General features: G+C 48.4%; 1 protein-coding gene across 1 annotated transcript in view; it reads right to left on the bottom strand.

Annotated features, from left to right (window-relative positions):
- Wdr66 (WD repeat domain 66) overlaps positions 1-20,266 on the bottom strand; it is a 76,145-nt gene that overhangs the window by 7,367 nt on the left and 48,512 nt on the right. Inside the window, 2 exon segments of the mRNA XM_021163954.2 lie at positions 16,283-16,426; positions 16,651-16,741. Of these exon segments, the coding sequence (XP_021019613.2) occupies positions 16,283-16,426; positions 16,651-16,741 (235 nt within the window).

Here is a 20,266-nt window from a genome sequence, read left to right as displayed (position 1 = left end):
GCCACCAGGAAACAACCAAATGAGATCCCTAATCCCAGCCGGCCTTTCTGTTATTGTAGAAACCAACAAGTTGATTCTGAAATTAATAATGCAAAATAGTAGAAAAAGTGGAACTGTAGGGAAAAACAGATCAGAGCTTGAGGACCCTCCCCCCGCCGCGCCCCGTCTCAGTTCAGACCCCACTATCATCCCAGGGTCATCAACAGTGCAGCTCTGACATAATGGCAGACACATAGAGCACAGATTGAGAGCATGGAAAGAGGACTGGAGAGATGGCTCAGTGGTTAGGAGCACTGGCTGCTCTTGCAGAGGACCAGGGTTCTCTATTCCAGCATCCACATTAGGCAGCTCACAACCATCTGCCATTCCAGATTCAGGGGACCCAATGCCCTCTTCTGGCCTCTGTGAACACACACACACACAAATAAAAAATTAGAATAAATTTTAAATATTTTTAATTACACTCATTTGTGTGTCTTATACACACACACACACACACACACACACACACACACACACCCCTTTGTGCATACTTGGAGGCCATGGGGATAACTTACTGATGTTAAATATGGATCCTGGATATTGAATTTTGCTTATCAGATTTGCCAGCAAGCACCCTCGCCCACTGATCTATCTTGCCAGCCCCAGATATTTTGTTGTTCATAATTTTCACTTTTATTTATTTATTTTATTATTTTTTTTTTGAGACGGGGGTCTCACTGAGTATCCCTGGCTGGCCCAGAATTCACTCTGTAGTCCAGGCTGACCTGAAACTCACAGAGATCCACCTGCCTCTGCCTCCAGAGTACTAAGATTAATAAAGACGTGGGTTGTCACGTCTGACTTAGTTTTGATTTTTGCTGACCTAACCTGCAATCCAACTGCCTCAAGCAAGCCACTCATTTCCTTCTGAAGTTGCCAATTCAAAGGAGAAAATCAGCTGTTTCCCTATTTCCTCCTGGGCCCCTCTCCTCAGACCCCGGGGACCTCACACTGAGTGGAAACAGTATCTGAATTTTCTCCCTACCTCACTGGCCGATACAGTTTTGTTACTCGAGCCTGTGTCTCTAAGCCAGCGGTTATTTACTTTCACTTTAAAGATACTTAACCGCTAGATTGTTGAAAACCTGTTGCTTTCAAGCTGTTCCCAGCTGCAGTTAACAGCCTTAGGGGAGGGGAGCCATCATTTCCATTCTTTTGCACGCAGAATTCTGCAGCTTAGATACACTCAGTCAGGTTGGAGAAGAAAGGGAGGTGTGACCGTTTCCCCTATGTGTGAAGGAAACCTGCTGGCTGGATGCTGGCAGCCCCAGCTCTTGGGAAACAGCATTATTGGTTCCGAGGAAGTGTGACTGAAACTGTGGACACACTATATGTGAGGATACTGTTTTATAGTTAACATGTACACTTGACACAACTGCATGATGGTGCATTAGATTATACATGAATTTTATACATATTAAAAACCATTATCATATTAACATGCTATGCTATATAATTTTAATACTACAATGCATGTCATGTATGTGCACTCTGTATGTTCTTGGTGCCAGAGGGAACCAGAAAGGGGTGTTAGATCCCCTAGAACTGTAGTTACTAATGGTTGTGAATCGCCCTGTGGGTGCTGGGAACTGAACCTGGGTCTTCTTTTACTGTAAGCTCCTAACCTCTGAGCTGTGTCCCCAGACCGGTTTGAATAACTGTAGTCATATTGGGGCTGGCGAGATAATCATTGGCTAAGAGCACTGGCTGCTCTTGCAGAGGACCCAGGTTTGATTCCAACCACCCACATGGCGGTTCACAACTCCAGTTATTGGGGATCTGATTCCCTTTTCCCACTCTCTGTGGACACCAGAAACACAGGAAGTATACAAATACACATGCCAGGCAGTGGTGGCACACATCATTGATCTCAGCACTCGGGAGGCAGAGGCAGGTAGATTTCTGAGTTTGAGGCCAGCCTGGTCTACAGAGTGAGTTCCAGGACAGCCAGGACTACACAGAGAAACCCTGTCTCAAAAAACCAAACCAAAACAAAACACACATGCGTGTAAGACACCCATACACACACTTTTTAAAAATGATAAAATGTTAAAATCTCGATGTTTAACAGTTAAGATATATACACACCACTACTTACTTTAAGTAGAGAGTAAAGTGATAATTTCAGGTAACAGATCTTCACATTCTTTTTGTTTTCTTTGTGTAGTCCTGGCTGTACTAGAACTCTCTCTGCTGGCCTCAAACTCAGAGATCCCCCTGCCTCTGCCTTCTGTACTGGGGTTAGAGGTGTGTGCAAGCATCTGGCCTGTCTTCAAATTCTAACACTGCCATTGTCTTTGTATGGGATCTGTGGTGCATCACGTAATATTCCTTATGGTCAATGTTCTTGGGGGGGGGGCATAGTATGTATATGTACTGGGGCAGTTTTTACTTTTTTATTTTTTAATATTTTTGGTTTTTTGAGACAGGGTTTCTCTGTGTAGCCCTGGCTGTTCTGGAACTCACTCTGTAGACCAGGCTGGCCTCGAACTCAGAAATCCGCCTGCCTCTGCCTCATGTGCTGGGACTAAAGGTGTGCACCATCACTGCCCAGCAGTTTTTGCTTTGTTTAGTCTGGCTTTTATTTTCGTGAACTGTTGTTTGAGGCAGATCTCACATAGCCTGTACTGACCACAAACTTGCTATGCAGTTGAGGATGTCCACGAACCTCTGATCTCATGGACATATGTTGGCGTGCTTGGTTTATGTGGGGCTGGGGATCGAACCCAGGCCTTCCTGCAGGCTGGGTAAGCACTCTGCCATCTCAGCTACATCCCTAGCCTGCACTAGGTTCTTTTAAAGCACACAAGTGCCTGCCCAGAGTAGGGACTCAACCGACAGTAATTATACTGCGATTGTTTTTTCTCTATGTGCTTTCTAATTAGAATTTGTGTAATTACAATATAAATTATAATTCTATGCTAATGACATATGATCAACTTTATAAGTAATAAGTATATAAATTACAATACATATACATTACCGACATAATGTATGATTTAACTCAATTCCTCAGTAGGGGCCTATGATGACAAAGGGAATTGACATGTCTGCATTATTCATACCCAGAGAGTCCCAAGATCTCAGTGAGTGTTCTCAGCACAAACCAAGGATCCCTGCTTGAGCTGGAGAGATGGCTCAGTGGGTAAAGGGGCTTGTGGCACACGCCTGGCTCCTTCAGTTCAATCCCCGATGAGAGGCTGCCTCCTGAGAGCTTTCCTCTGACCTCCACACATACACATCATATGACACACACAAGATAATAATGCTGAGAAGTCAGCAGCTTGGTATCCCTGACAACTCCTGGCTGAGCCTATTTGTAGGCATGACAGAGACAGATTCTGCAGCATGTCTAACTGTGGGGATGGATGTGGTCCTCCCGGTGCCTTCTGAATGCCCCGGTGTGAAGGGTGTGAAGGTGACTCTGGAGATTTGGGAGGCCAGGATGCTCAGCCTGGAATGTTCTGCTTGTCTGCAGCCGGGCTAAGTACAGTATCCACTGAGGCTATGGTCCATTTTATCCACCTGGAGAGTTTTCATAGTTCCGAGGGCAGCTTCTTGCATCCAGAGATCCCACTTTTATTAGTTGGGGGGGGGTGCATGCTATTTAAAAGTTCCCCAGGTGATTTGATGTGTAGCTGGGGTTGAGAAGCCTGGCTTTTAAGGCCACAGTTCTCAAACTGCTCAGGTCAAAAAAAAAAAAAAAAAAAAAAAAAAAAAAAAAAAAAGAAACAGGGCCCGGAGGGCTTGTTAACGGGAGGGATTCCAACTCAGTGAGTCTGGGGTTGGGAGGGGAGACTATTCGGGGAGACTATGCGTAGTTTACAATTCCCCAGGAGTCTCTACACTTAGAACCAGTGTTTCTTGACTGGGGGTTGAGGGTGGAGGGGGGCAGAGAGGTGGGGGGGAGTAGGCTCACAGAGGTGACATTCATGCAGAAAAGAGTTAGCTCCTAGCCTGTGGCTTTCTGCAGAGCAAGGGCAGGTGGCAGCTGCAGGCCAGCGGATGAGCCAGTTGTTTGGGTTTGCATCTGTTCCCCTGGGAAGAGGCAGCGGAGCGGCTCTCAGCTCTGCTGCCTCCCCTCAGCCTCCGCAGCCTGGTGTAGACAGGGCCTGACCTCAGAGTTCCTCAGAGAGACATGAATGAGGCATGAGTGAAAGGAGGAAGGCAGACAGCGATGGGCGAAGAATTCATCTTAAAATTCACAAAAGCAAGACTGAAGAGGTTGCTCAGTTAGCAGTGTGTGCTGCTCTTGTAGGGGACCCAAGGTCAGTTTCTAGGACCATGTGGGGCATCTCACAACTGTCAGTCACCTCAGCTATTCAAAGGACTTAACACCCCCTTTTGGCTTCTGAGGGGGCGCAGGCGCGCACGCACACACACACACACACACACACACACACACACACACACTTAAAAATCAGTTGGACTTGGTGGCACAGGCCTTTAATCTCAGCACCTAGGAGGCAGAGGCAGGAGGATCTCTGTGAGTTTCTGGCCAGCCTGATCTACAGAGTGAGTTTGAGTTTCAGGATAGCTAGAGATAATTAGTAAGATACCATGTCCAAAAGAAGAGAGAGAGAGAGAGAAAGGAAGAGAGAGAGAGAGAGAGAGAGAGAGACAGAAAGAAAGAAAGAAAGAAAGAAAGAAAGAAAGAAAGAAAGAAAGAAAGAAAGAAAGAAAGAAAGAAAGAAAGAAAGAAAAGAGTCACAAAAGCCTTATTTGGAGGAGCAACCACTCCTTGCCCTAGTTCACATGGATCAGCTCCTAGTACTGACCCAGCTCTGCTTTGTTTGACGTAGAATATTTATTCAATGATTTCTCACCTGGCCAATCATTTTAAACATCTGGACAGACAGACAACATGCTGTCCCTTGCTGGTGTTGCTACCCCAGGCCCTGAAACACAAGGGTGACCTGTTCTTGGTTGCCTGCGTCCCTCCTGCAGAACCATTTTCCTTCAGCCCCATCACTGAACCCCGAAGGCCTTTTGGTTTGCCGTCCCTGTTGGCAGCCACAGGAAACCCCTGGGGGATTTTGAGTCGTGTTTTATAATTTTTATAAGCTCCGTAGTAAGTGGAGAGGACCCTGATCCACTTGAACTGGGGCCATGCCCGGGTTTTGTTTTGTTTTGTTTCTCCCCCCGCCCCCCACTCCCAAAGGCGGCTCTGGGTGGCCCGCATGTTTCCTTCTGTGAGAGTGTCACAGCCTCACCAGGCTGGAGGACTCTTCATACCTCTCAGTGCTCCCTCCACCCTCATCCTGTTGCATAAAACTCCCTGGAACATCCTCGACCTACGGAAGTCGGTCCTCCCCCACGCCACCCAGGCCCTGTGCCCTCTCCCAGTTGTCCACTCCATTGCTTTCTCACTGATGCGGGCAGGAATGGAGTGGGCTGGAGAGGGTGATCCACAGACAGGCAGATTCTCCACGCAGCTGTGTTTGGAGACTCTCTGAGCCTTGCTGCTGCTTGTGCCTGCTCTTAAAACCACAAAGCAGTCTCCCCTCCTCCTGGGGACACGCCCCCCTAAGACCTCAACAGATGCTGGGATAGACATCACAGCGAGAGTCCTAACCTTTAATAACCGTTTCTCTTTTACAGAAAGGACCTCATAAGTAGCCCAGGCTAGCCTCAAAACTCTATAGGTAACTGGAGATAACCTTGAACTTCTGACCCTTCTGCCCCCCGCACCCCCTTCCCCCCCCCTGCATGTCCTGTCCTGGGGAGGACCAGTGCCAGGAGCCTAGTCGAGCCCAGTTCCCAGGGCTGCACTTTCTTCTTCTTTTTTAAATAATAGGAGGTGCTTTCCCTGCAGAAAGACGGAAGCTTATTCACCAGGACATATAATAGCACAAGTACAAGCGTCCTCGTCACAGTCCGCGGGGAGGAGATTTGTCCTTACCACAGGTTTCGGAACACTACTTTTGGCTCGTTGTTACTGTCACTGTTTTGGGGGAGGGGGGTGTCCCCTACGGGATCGCTCATGCTCAGTGGGCGCTCTGCCCCACCCTTTTTTCTTCCCTTATAAAGCAGAGAATGTTTACCTTTCCAGAATAAAAGAAGCCCTTAACGGCTTCTGTGGCACGGCCACCTCTCGGCAGCACTGTGTCCCCACTGTAGAGCCTTTCAGTAACTTGAGGGTGACAGATTACACTATGGTTATTGCGACATGTATCAGGCAACAGACAGACAGATACTAGGTGACTAATGGGGGAGTGTGTATAGCCCACGTACTTGTAAAGGCTTTAAAGAGACTGTCCTGACTGAGTGCCAAGGCCTGTAACTGTTCCCAGAGCCGTGGGAGTAGGTGAGGGGGCACTCTCAGAAATTCTGATCAGTCCCCGGGCACCCTGAAGTACCCAGATGGATGCTGGTTCCAGGTAAGAAATAACAGGGATAGACATTCACCCCACAGACAGATTTAAGACTCGCACCTAACAAGGCATTTCTGCTCCTTAGTACATACGCAGGAGAAATGGAAAGCTACGTACACAAGAACTGTGTAGGGATGTCCGGGACAGCATTGCTCGTGGGAGCGCCATGCTAGAGACAACCCAAAAGGTCACCAACCCCTGAATAGACAAATAAGATGCAACAAATTCACTGAATAGAATATTCTTCAGCAATATTCCTGGGGATCAAAAAGATGGCTCAGCTGTTAGGAGCACTGACTCCTCTTGCAGAGGACCTGGACTCCAGTACCTCTATGGTGGCTGACAACCATCTAGAACTCTGCTTTCAGTAGGGTCTAATCTCCTGAGCCCCATGGGCAACAAACATGCCCATGCTTCACAAACATACCTGCAGGCAAAATATTCATTTGGGTAAATAAAACAAATACATCAAAAAAAATTTTTTTGAAAAGAAGAACCGTTACCATCGCCATCATTATCAACATCATCATTATCACCATCATCATCACCATCAACAGCCTCATCCTTATCATCAGTGCTGAAGAGAAGGTTCAGCAGTTAAAAGCAGTTGCTACTCTTTCAGAGAATGTGTGGCACTTGTCTTCTGACCTCTGTAAGCAACTGCACCCACGTGCAGACACACACAGACACATAAGTAATTTTAAAAATACCAACAAGAGGCAGGAGGATTGTCGGAGCACTTAAGAACATTTCCTGTTCCTGCAGAGGTCCCTGGTCAGGTCCCAGCACCCGCATGGTGGCTCACAACCACCCATCTCTCCAGTTCCAGGGAATCTGATGCCCTCTGCTGATCTCTGAGGGCATGTGGGTAAAATACTCACACACATAAAAATAAGTCAAACATAAAAAAGTTTTTAAAAAGATATTATCCAGGTTTGGTGGTGCACACCTTTAATCCCAGCACACTGGAGGCAGAGGCAGGCGGACCTCTGAGCTCTCAGAGGCCAGCCTGGTCTACGGCGTGGTTCCAGGACAGCTGGGGCTATGCGGAAAGACCTTGTCTCAAACAAACAACAACCAACAAAGAAGTTAAAGCTTGGAAAAATAAGAATGAAGGCCTGGTGCATGCTACACTCTGAATGAATCTTGAACACGCCATGCCGAGTGAACTAAGCCAGACATATCACGTACTGTATGCTCTATTTTTATGCAATCCGGAATAGACGAGGCTGCACAGACGGAAGACAGATTGGCAGTTGCCGGGGCTGGGGGAGGAGGGGCTCAGAGTGGCCGATAACAGGTATGGGATATCTTTGGGGGATGATAATATCCTGGGGTTGCACAGGGCTGCACAGCTCTGTAGACAACCCAAAAGCCGATGATGCACTGCACACTCGAGAAAAGTGCACTGTATGGTGTGTGTTATGTTACAGTAAAGCTGTTGTTTTTAAAGTAGGCGGAGCAAAAGCAAAAGCAAGCAGCACAATTGTCCAATTCTAGAAATGTTGGTATTTTAGGAAATGTATTTCCTTACCATCACTGTGCCCCACGCAGCCTTTAGAATCACGAAGTTGGCAGCAATCAATGTGTGTTTGTTGTGAAAGCTTCAAAAACAGGGACGTACGAAAAAGTGCACGCCCTGGGCAGGGTGCGGCTCAGTGCTCAAGTGCTTGCCTAGCGCAGAAACAAACAAACAAACAAACAAACAATTCAGACCCCCCCCCCCAGGTCTGGATCAACATCTCCACTTTGGGGATTATCTTTCTTCTTTGCACCAAGGCACACACACAAACACACAACACCAGGTCTGGGCTCACTCAGTAGTGAGGGCTCTGCCCTCAGTAGCTGAGTCGCAGTGCAAGCTTCCTCTATGCTCCAAGCCTCCCTTTTACCATCTGTAAAATAGGCAGGTAAATAAAGCAGGGGCCTGCATGTTTCCTGAGGCCACTGAGCAGCCCACCGCCCACAGTGCATCCTTCAAGGTGCTAGGGTGCACCCTGAGTGTGCAAGAGAGAAGCCCGACCACCCCATCCACTTTGCACTAGGTGATATGCTGTCATTACTGGCTTGCTTTATCCAGTAGCTCACAGGTATTCTGGGATTTATTGACTTAAATGCTCACATTTGCCTTGCGGTCTTTCTGCAGGAGGCTAGCGGGGTGATGGTCCTGCTCCAGCCTCCCCTAGAACCCTGGCTCGTATCTCTTACCTTTAGGATGGAAATGACCATTCCGATGTTACTTTGCAGAGCAGAACCCCACATACTAAGGGCCCTGGGCGCTTTCTCGGAAAGGGAGGAACTGTGCCCAGGATTTCCTTCTCAAGTTTCCCCCCCTCCATATGGGTGAGCTTGCACCAATTGGCTTCCCTCTCTACTCCAGCTGGGCCCACCAGTCTAACAGATTAGCACTTGGGGCTTTGAGAGGATCTTGTGTGTTTATCTTCTGGTCTTTTTGGTTCTGAGTACAAAGGCGATACAAACGATACACTGTTAGTTCTATATACGCTGTTAGTTTAAGGGAACTGAATAGCACGATGACATCCTTACCAGTCCCTGCTCTCTTCGCACCCACACTGCCTGCTGAGGGGACAGGGAAGATGGTAAGCAAGCTGGCTTTCATTTATAGACCCTTGATGAGCTGACAGTGCATGCACAGGAGAAAGAGGCTGAGAAGAGCCAGGGCCTCCAAGGCAGGCGGTGGGGGGGCGGGGGGGGAGAGTGGGGGAGGTGGAAGGGGAGAGCCCAGTGGGATGGAGACCAGCCAAGGAGCGTCGCGGTGGGTGGTCACATGCCGCTTGAGGTAAATCGCTGTGAAATGAGGTTATACATGACCCTTTCTGGCTGTCTCCAGAAAGTTCTTGAGGGAGTAGGTTTCAGTGTCTGTGTGTAAAGTGGGGAAGAGATGAGCATCAGGCCTGGGGTGAGAGCGAGAAGGCCCGAGCCTGCTGAATGAGACCATGGTGAGGTTTTCGGTGGGTCCCAGAGTCCCTAGCTGACCTCAGGCTGCACCTAGGAAGTAGGAAGAGCGCATTCTCCTGACTTGCAGCTCCCAGAAATGGGTGTCACTACAGGCTTGGAACCTGTTCCTTCAGGTTAAACACACACACACAAGTAATAAGAATAACTATGACTATATGGTGGGAAGGGGGCAGGGAGGATTTGAACCCAGGGCCCTCACACATGCTAGGTAAATGCACTAGTACTGATACCAGTAGGTTCATTTTGAGACAGGGTCTCACTAAGTTGCCCAGATAGGCCATTCTCCTGAGTAGTTGAGATGACAAGCCTGCACCACTGGGTCTGGCCATTCAAATCATTTCCCAAATAACTAGAGCTCGCTACCCTTGAACTCACTGTCCCCAAAGACAAGAGTCTCAAGGTGTATCCCAGACTGACCCCAGTCTGTGTAACTGAGGCTAACCCCAAACCCCTTCCTTCTCCTCCTGGCTCTACCTCCCGAGCGCTGGAGGTACAGGCACGCACCTGATTTTATGTGGTGTTAAGGCACCCAGAACTCAGAGTTTTGTTGAGAGTCACTGAGCCCAGGCCAGTCAATCTATCTCACCTTCAGTAGCTCATGACTGGAGGCCTGCCTCATTATCACATCCTCGGGCATAGAATTGTTTCAATTTTTTTAAAGAATTGATTTAGATGTATGGGTATTTTGGATACATGGCCGACTGTGTGCCACATGTGTGTCTAATGTCCTCGGAGGTCAGAAGAGGGTGTCAAGGTCCCCTGGGACTGAAGTTATAGACAGCTGGGAATTGAATCTGGGTCCTCTAGAAAAGCAGCCAGTGCTCTTAACTGCTGAGCCATCTCTCCAGCCCAGGTTCTTGCTGCAGCAAACTGTCCTGGCATAACTGTCCTTTTCCTGTGGGTATCATCTTACATGTGTAAGATTTTCTCTGGAAGAGACATCCTTTCTATTTTAATTTTTAAAAGTTTTTTTTTGTTTTTTTTTTTGTTGTTGTTGTTGTTGTTTGTTTTTTAAATGTGTACGAGCATTTTTCCAGCATTTATCTTTGTGTACCACATTCATGCCCGGTGCCTGCAGAAGAGGGCAGCAGATCCCCTGGAACTAGAATTACCAGATGGTTTGCCAGCTACCCTGTGGGTGCCAGGGATTGAACCTTGGTCTTCTGGAAGTGAAATCAGGCGCCTCGCCATCTTTCTAGCCTCCGCAGTAAATTCTTCAGATGAGAAGGGTTGGGGCTGACAAGATGCTTAGTGGCTGAAGGGGCTTGCCACCAAGACTGACAACCTGGGTTCAATGCCTGGGACCCATGGGAGGGGAGAGAACAAACTTCGGTAAGCTGCCCTTTGACCTCCACACATACACTGTGTCCCTACACCCACAAACACACATACATACAAGTATACACCATGCCCCGCCACACACACACACACACACATACACACACATCATGCCCCACCACACACACACACTCTCACACACACACACCATGCCCCACCATACACACACACCATGCCCCACCACACATACACACACTCACACACACACACACACATCATGCCCCACCACACACACACACTCTCACACACTCACTCACACACACACACCATGCCCCACCATACACACACACACATACACACCATGCCCCACCACACACACATACACACACACACACACCATGCCCCACCATACACACACACACACACACACACACACACACACACACACACACACTGGAAAGTCAAGCTATTCCTGTCTAGACACTCCTATACAATGCCCCCGCCCCTGAATCTGCCCGATGCGTTAGGGGACTTTGTAATGACTCTGAGATCACACAGTGATGCCAGGACTCCACTTTTCTCCTCGTCCTTGCGGCTGGATGAGGCCACTGGGCGCCATTTGCTCGTTTACTCGCTCGTTCAATTAACATTTGCTGAGCGCCTGCTATCGGGGCGCTTGCTGGGGGCGCATATGTTCCTACCAGGATTAGCCTTAAATTTATGGAGCTGAGAGGCTGCACGGATGTTAACTCACGACAGAACGTAGATTACACAGTGCTGTGTAAGCAGAACAGAGAGACCGCTGCAGGGAGCAGGGAGCGAGCGTGGCACATGGGCTAGCTCCCGGTCAGAAGGACATCACAGGCAACCTTCTCGACATCCATGATAGAAACTGGACACTTCCTTAATGCTGGCTTTTTCTATGGTGTTACACACACTGCCCACTGTTCATCTAAAATAGGACTCGGCATACATACCTATCATCTATACTACTCCAAAGCGTGGGGCTGGGGAATTGCAGCCTGGGATTCAGAACCAACAACAGGAACACTTGGGAGACCCCCCTCTTCAATTAGCCACTCTAGGCTCCAGTGCCTTTCTGTAGAAGAAAGTGGGGGCTAGGACCTTTGCAGGAGTCTTGTATTCTTGTGAAATCCGACTTCGATTACTGCATTACCTCCGAACCCTGCAGTGGCTATAGTCTTGTGTGAGCCCAAGCTGGCTAGGCCAACTTGTCCATAGGACTCCTTAGGGAAGCAGAGGGGAGGGGTGAGGGCACAGCAGGGAGGGGGATGGCGGCACAGTTATGTGCAGAGACTGGAGAGGGGGGTAGAAATGTAAAAGCCCTGAGGGGGGAAATTTGTTTTTTCAAATCACTATAAACCTGACATGAGAAAAACAGATCAGAAACATCTTGTGCTTCCAACACAAACAAGTGTGCGAGCTAGCAAAGACCGCACACTGGTGTGGGGCACATCTGATCACAGGAGCTTCAGATAATGTCCCCAGAAGGTAAATGCATTTGCTTGCATGGTACTGTGTGTGTGTGGGGGGGGGGTGCCTACAGCCCAGGGGTTCTCAACCTTCCTAACGCTTCCACCCTTACTACAGTTCCTAAGGTTATGGTGACCTCCCCAACCTTAAAATTATTTGTGTTGCTACTTCATAACTGTGATTTTGCTACTGTTAGGAATTGTAATATAAATAATTTTGAAGATTGAGGTTTTCCAAGGGGTTGAGAACTGCTATTCTAGCCCAAGTAGATTTTTTTTTTTTTTTGTCATTTGGGTGTTTTGTTTTGTTTTGTTTTGTTTTGTTTTGTTTTGTTTTGTTTTGTTTTGTTTTGTTTTTTGAGGCAGAGTCTTATGTAGCCCAGGCTAGCCTACAACTTGCTATATAATGAGGATAACCTTCAACTTCTGAGGACTGGAGAGACTGCTTAGTGTAGCTGGACTTTGGCTACTTTGTGGGTTTCTTTTTCTTCCACCCTTTTCCACTCTTTTTTCCACCCCTAACACTAGATAATAGAGGGGAAAGGAAAGAGATCCCAGAAAAACATCAGGGGCTGGAAAGGGGCGAGGTCCGTTATGGTTAGACTACTTCCTGGTGATTAGAGGGTTCAAGTTCCTTGGGGCAAGTTTGACCTTTGCTGTAAAGATATCTAATTTCTTCCTCCTGTTGTTTCTTCTTTGTGAACAACTGCTTAACAAACCACTACGGACAATCAACCCACAACCAACCAACAATCCTGACCGACCAACAACAAGCCACCCCACCTGTTTGGACCCTGGCATTTATATATCCTCTGAAAAGGCCCCAGAATTCTAAACACCACACCATCGCAAAAACTCTCTCCATCTGGCAACCTTACCAGCCCCTGCTAGAGCATAGTCATAGTCATAGTCATAGTCATAGTCATAGTCATAGTCATAGTCATAGTCAGCAGCTGTGGGCAGCCTGAAGCAGCCCCATATCACACACTTGGGGTTAAAACAAAAAACATATTCTCGTAATATTTCTGAGTTTTTCAAAGAAATCTGTCTTAAGGTTTTGCTGCTGTGTACAGACACCATGACCAAGGCAACTCTGACAAGGACAGTGTTTAATTGGGGCTGGCTTACAGGTTCAGAGGTCCAGTCCATTATCATCAAGGCAGAAGCATGGCAGTGTCCAGGCAGGCATGGTGCAGGTGGAGCTGTGAGTTCTACATCTTGCTCTAAAGGCTGCTAGGAGAAGACTGGCTTCCACACAGCTAGGATAAGGGTCTTAAAGCTCTCGCTCACAGTGACACACTTCCTCCAACAAGGCCACACCTCTAGATAGTGCCACTCCCTGGGCCAAGCATAGCCAAACCACCACAGAATCAAAACTCCAAAACTGTCACTATAGCTTAGTATTAGGGTGCTTACTTAGATATGTCAAGCCCTAGGTTCTGTCTGCAGCACAGAAAAAGGTGGGGAACCTTATATTCTGGAGCCTGTGATTGTTTAGCCAGAGGCAGGACTAAGAAAGGGCCAGCTACACTGCTTTTCAGACCCTCACATGCCCCAGGGCTAGTTACCCACACAGTTGGCACTGAAACCCCAGAGGTGGGTGCCACCATTGTCCCATACAGAGCTAGGGGATGGAACCCATGTGCTAGAGTGCTCCACCCCTGGGCTACATCCAGGGTCCAAGCAGAACCTCAATTGGGAACCGTTCCACTCTGCCCAAGTCCTCTCTGTGAGGGTGGACCAAGCCTGTCTCAGACTCCAGGAAGGGTTAGTGGTTAGGCCTGGAAGCCTGGGCCGTGTGTGCTTCTAGACCGTGATAAGGTTGGTGCCACTACCAGCGGGTAGCTGGTCCTGGAAAGGAAGCTCACTGCTGTATCTGGGTCGGTGGCCTCCTCGGCACAGGCAGGTGTGAGGACGGACTGCAGTCCAAGGAAACTCGAAGGCAAGCGAGGCCCAGAGAGAAGGATGCATGTGAGCCTCTGGGTTCAGCTGAGCTGCACACTGTCTCTACTTCAGACTTGGATTCTTTGAACCAAGACCTGGCACAACTTAGGTACCTGTGACTTACAGTCAAAGAGGACTCCTGACCAATAATCTTGCAGTGTGTGTGTCAAGGTCCTCGTCCTTTGTGATGAGTGGCCCTGGAGCTCAGAGCCAGTGTAGGAGGCAGGGGCTTTCCGCACAGCTGTATATCTAAAAGACCCTGGGTAGGTGAGACCCTAGACAGCCAGGTCCCTGTCCCAGCTATCTGTGGTCCTCAACCCCCGGAGGAGTAGGGGCGTTAGAAATCCCATCGCACGCACCTGACAAGTGTTTAAAGTACTTCCGATACGACGTTCAATTTGGAAAGCAATAGCTAAGGATATTGCTTTGTAAAATACAGCTGGGGGGTGGGGGACATAGAGTCATACCCACCTCTGATCTCGCAGTCGGGATGCAGAGGCAGGTGGGTGAATTTGAAAGACTGGTCTACGCAACAAGTCCCGGGCCAGAGTTGCATGAGGAGACCCTATATCAAAAGACCAAAGCCAAAACAAAACAAAACTACATTGGAAAACAAAACAAAACAAAACAAAACAACAACAAGAAAAACCAAGATAAAGTAGCCTTGAATTCCTGGGTTCAGCCTCCAGAATAACTGGACAGTACAGCACCAGCTCATGGAACCCTTGTGTGGGCTGTAAGTGCTTTCATGGCCATTCGTCACAGGTGGGTGCTACCACATCTGGCTGGCAAGAGGGCTCACGTTCTCTGACACAGTCCAAGTTCTACTTGGACTCAGAACCATGAAAAACAGAGATGTTCCCCGAAGCTGTGTCTCGACAGCCAAATGCTCCAGACAAGCCCAGCATCCAACAGCTGAGCGGGTCAGTGGGGCCCACTGCTCAAAAAAAGGCACAGCACTAAGAAATTCTTACCACCAAGCTCACAAAACACTAGAAACGTAGACCATTAAGGCTCTACACCGTTACTAAATCCATATGTGTAAGCATTGTTTCACACTGACTATTGTATGTGTACTTGTGCCATATAATGCCAATTCTTTGTTAAAAAATACTGATAAGACTATATCATATATAGACAATAGAAGAGCATTTATCAAGATATTAAGTGATTCCTTCTAATAACTTCTATTTTTGTTGCTTTGGTTTTGGAGACACGACAGGCCAGTCTCAAATTTACGATGTAGCTGAGGACAACTTTGAACTTCTGAAGCTCCTGCCTCCAAACCCCAAGAGCTGGGATTACAGGGGACGCGGTATTCTTCGTATTAACAATTACAGAACCAAACCTCAGCTGCCTCTGAAAAAAACCACTTAAAGTACACTGCATCCTGCATCATCAAACACTTAGCTAAGATTGTACTCTTAACATAGAAAGAAATAAACACACCCATCTCACTGGTGTGCAAATTCGTTTTTGTCTTTAACAAACAGTACCACTGTATGGAAAACAATTTTTTTTTTGTTTTTTTGAGACAGGGTTTCTTTGTGTAGCCCTGGCTGTCCTGGAACTCACTCTGTAGACCAGGCTGGCCTTGAACTCAGAGATCCGCCTGCCTCTGCCTCTCAAGTGCTGGGATTCTTTTAAAATAGGTTTCTTCATAGTTTTTTATCAGCAAAGGTTGGATTTGTGTACCTATTTTACCTGGATTGTGTAAAAATTACTTGGGCAAAAATGGGACTGCAGGTCGGGCATGATGCACACACCTTTAGTCCCAGCACTCCAGAAGCAGAGGCAGGTGGATCTCTGTGAGTTCAAGGCCAGCCTGATCTACAGTTCGAGTTGAAATACGGCCAGGGCTACATGGAGATCCTGGTTCCTTCTCAGTATCTGCTCATGAACTCACACTGGCCAGAGATGCCAAGTCAGCAAAGGGTTAGGAGGCCCTGGTGCATCTAACATCACACATGCTCAAGGAATCGGTCTTCGGGAACAGGACACATCTTGACCTCCAGTCAGTTACTCAGGAGCTCATTGTGTGAGTTCTCAGCGTCTTCTTCCTGATCTATTTACTTGAGAAAAGTGGCATATCTCCAGGCTGGCTCCAGAGACTCTTCCCAGAGGCACTTGTTATAAATAGCCCACCCCAGCACTGATCCGGTTTCTACCCACCTTCTCCTCCGACGGGTAAAAGCCGATCGCTCTCATGACAAAAGGTAGCTCCGACAGGCAAATGTGTTCCGACACCTGCCTGGTCTCCATTGTATCGATACCTTGACTGCGGATCTGAGAGTAGTAAAAATAGTCCTCCAACTCCTGTGTCAGACGAAACAGAAGACAGCACACAGTCCCTCTGAAGTCACACACATCCATAAACAGGATGGGTTTGTTTTTTTTGTTTTTTTTTTTTCTAGAAAGTTCATTCTGAGCTCAGTGTGGGGGCGGAGCTTTGTAGAAAAGCAGAGAGGGTTTATCCTCAAGGTTTGCTCTACAGCCTTGACTAGATGCCCCCAGGTAGTGTTCCCTCGGACGACAATTACCCTGTAGAATTTTCCTTCCCTGCCACCAGACACCAGACCATAGAACGGGGTCAAGTCTTCACCCCCAAGGGAAACGGCCGCCTCCAGGGCCCTGGAACAATGGAAAACATCACCATTAGAGAGTACTCAAGCGTGAAGTCACTGGAGCCGCACAGATGGTGGCCTAGGAAGGTCACCCGCCACATCTGTACAACCAGGGTCTCTGCAACTGGCCCAGGAAGGTCCCGAGGCGGTGGCGACAAAGCCTATGACAGAAAATTCAATTTCAAGTGTGGAGTGCAGCCGTGCAGGGCACCCACCTTAATTATGGTGATATTCTCGTTCCTATGACACGGCAGGCCCCTGGCAATTTGTCTATAACCTTTGGGGACCACAGCTCTCCTGGGGGCTGGGGGAGGCTCCAGCCTGAGACCTCAACCCTCTTAGGCTGAGCACGGCCGACCAGTGCCAAAGGGCTGGCAGGTGCATTGCCAGTGCTAATTGCTTCCAGAAAAACCCGGGAGATCACGGGGACCCATGCCAAGCAGATAAAAATAACCCTCTGCTCTCTAACACAGGGTCAGATTTTCCAAAAATAGGCCCTTTGAATGGGAAGAAAACCTACTTTTGCATGAAACCGACCAACTTTTCCTCACACAAAAGGCAAATCATCTAAAGTCACTGTTTAAAAAAAAAACAAAAACAAAAACCCTACTCACTGGATTTCTGCTAATTCAGTGAACTAGATCCCACTTCAGCGAAGACCCACGGTGGGGAACTGAAGTCTCCAGGAATCACAGGGGCCTGCACGTGAGGCCTCACTCTTCCTGCTTGCAAGCTGTGTGACCACGAGAAATACCCACCTCTGCTCAGTTTCTGCATCTGCAGAATGGGTAGGGTCATACGGGTCCATCATAAGAATTAAATACAAGGATTTGCCATGGGGCTTTTGGTTTTCCTCAGAAACCACTTCCTTACTTGAGCCATCAAGAGACCTCCTTGGAAGTTTAGGGACCTGTACGTGGGGATAAGAATTGCACTGTCTCCCAGGATGGCAGTGAGGATGGAGTCAAGATGGCTGCGTACAATGGCCAGGGCGGAGCCCAGAAGTGCATCTCTATCCACACCAAGGGCTGACAAGTTCTGACATGTCCCTACCCCTCTCAGCAGAACCACAAAATGTCCTCTGCCCGGTTAGTGGTTCTAGCGGACGGCCTGATGCATTTCTTTTCCACAGGAGCCCGAGGTCCATCTCCCGCGGGGCCAGGTCTTCACTTTCCTTCTTATCTCTGACAGGAGGCTATCAGGTGATCAGCTGGTCCTTCCTTTCCTGTGGCCTCCAGGCCAGAACTGCCCTGGTCCTGACTCAAGGGATAACAGAGCCACTTTCAGACTGTCCTAGAGCAGGGTATATCAGGACCAGAAGTGACATGGGAATCTGTCACCACCAAGAATCCTTAAGGGAAGGCTATAAGATGTACTTAGCTCCCCAGGACAGCCCAACTTTCTGCCGTCTCTCTTCTCAGATGACTTTTGTGAAGATGATATAAAGCTAGCCGGCACTCCAGTCTATTTGGTATTAGGGGCAGAATCCCGAGCTTTGGCGCATGCTAGGCCAGCGCTCTACCAGGCTGAGATACAGCCTGGGCCCTGGTGCAGGGCTGTAGTGTTTTCTTATTTGGTGTTCTTACATTTCTTTCCATTAGTGAAACGCTCAACATATTAAGTCACCAGAAGCAGCAATAAAGCGCTAATTAGTTCATAATGATCCTTTGTCCCCACAACAGATTTAAATTGAAATTCTCAGAAGCCTGGCTTCTGGCCAAGCACAGGGAAGCTACTGGGTATCCCTACCAGATCCCATGTTATTGAGGACAAGAGGAGGCTGGGGGTGGGGGGGGTCTTCACCTCCCTCACCGAGTGCCACAGGCCCCAAGGATTACAGGTGGCAAGTGGGTGACACCTGGAGGAGCTCATGTGGGGGCCTGTTGGGGAGATGCTTCGGGGTGGAGAGCTAGCTCACCTCCAGTTTCCGAGGGCCCCCACACCAGTTCCGTCTATCAAGTCACTCAGGGCGGCAGAGGCAAAAGGCAGAGTTGCAATTCCAATCTGAAGCCACCACGGCACCAAAACAGATTTTTGCCTGCTATTTTCACTCAAGTTCGGGGTAAGAAGGAAAGCGTTAACGTCTGCCATAAAGAGAAAGATGCCTGCTTGGCAGATGGCGGGGACGGACGTTCCTGGGACGGGGAATCAGGCTGCTTTCTTGAGGGAGGGGCCTCCGAGGAGTTTCTGTCTGCCCAGCTCCCCTCCACCCAAAAGCTCAAGTGGGCAGCGGCATGAGAAACGCAAGCATGCTGCCCACTCCTTTGCTTTTCCGTGGTTCCTGTCACTGCGTTTGGATAGATGAGAGGGTCAGCTTGGGTGCCTTTTCCGGGAAGAAAGGGAAGGAAGACAGTCCTGGTTTACAGAGCTTTTAACTCTAGATTGGTCACTGTGTTTGCATGTGAAAACCTGTCGGACCCGTACAGGACCCTATAAAAGCTGTTACCCCCACTTCACAGACAGAATCTAAGGATCAGAAATATTAAGAAAACTGCCCAGAGTCTAGAGCAGAGACTCCAAGCTATACTGAAACCCTTATCTCTTTGACATTAAGGTCCCTAATATTCTTGAATCTTTTTGTTTGTTTGTTTTGTTTTTTGAGACAGGGCTGTCTTGGAACTCACTCTGTAGACCAGGCTGGCCTCGAACTTAGAAATTCGTCTGCCTCTGCCTCTCAAGTGCTGGGATTAAAGGCGTGAACCACCACTGCCCAGCCTCTTTATTCTAATATTAATGTTCTGGCTGGAGTTATCACAGAGAAAGGAGCTTCAGGTGAGGAAATGCCTCCATGATATCCAGCTGTAAGGGATTTTCTCAATTAGAGATCAAGGGGGGAGGGCCCCTTGTGGGTGTTGCCATCTCTGGGCTGGTAGTCTTGAGTTCTGTAAGAGAGCAGGCTGAGCAAGCCATTAAGAAACATCCCTCTCGGGGCTGGTGAGATGGCTCAGTGGGTAAGAGCACCCGACTGCTCTTCCGAAGGTCAGGAGTTCAAATCCCAGCAACCACATGGTGGCTCACAACCATCTGTAATGAGGTCTGGCGCCCTCTTCTGGAGTGTCTGAAGACAGCTACAGTGTACTTACATATAATAAATAAATCTTTAAAAAAAAAAAAAAGAAAAAAGAAACATCCCTCTCCATGGCCTCTGCATCAGCTCCTGCTTCCTGACCTGCTTGAGTTCCAGTCCTGACTTTCTTTAGTGATGAGTAGCAATGTAGAAGAGTAAGCCAAATAAACCCTTTCCTCCCCAACTTGCTTCTTGGTCGTGATGTTTTGTACAGGAATAGAAACCCTGACTAAGACAATATACAAGTCTAGAATGTTCCAGCCTTATGTTAGGCAGAGCGGATCTCCTCTCAGGGCAGGGACGGGCAGAGGAGCCAAAGGCAACAGAGTCTTAACTCATCCTGACTGTTCCTGTAATGCCCATGCTGGGGTGGCCTTGGTCTCTCTGGTCAGGGTGACTATGTGCAGATACTGAGAACCACTTCCTGGAGACAGGTGGAGACAAGTAGAGCCAGGGACATTCTCA

The sequence above is a fragment of the Mus caroli genome, chromosome 5 (assembly GCF_900094665.2).
Source record: "Mus caroli chromosome 5, CAROLI_EIJ_v1.1, whole genome shotgun sequence".
NCBI lineage: Eukaryota > Metazoa > Chordata > Mammalia > Rodentia > Muridae > Mus > Mus caroli.
The sequence above is the reverse complement of the archived record's forward strand: the minus strand, read 5'-3'. Positions and strand labels throughout refer to the sequence as shown.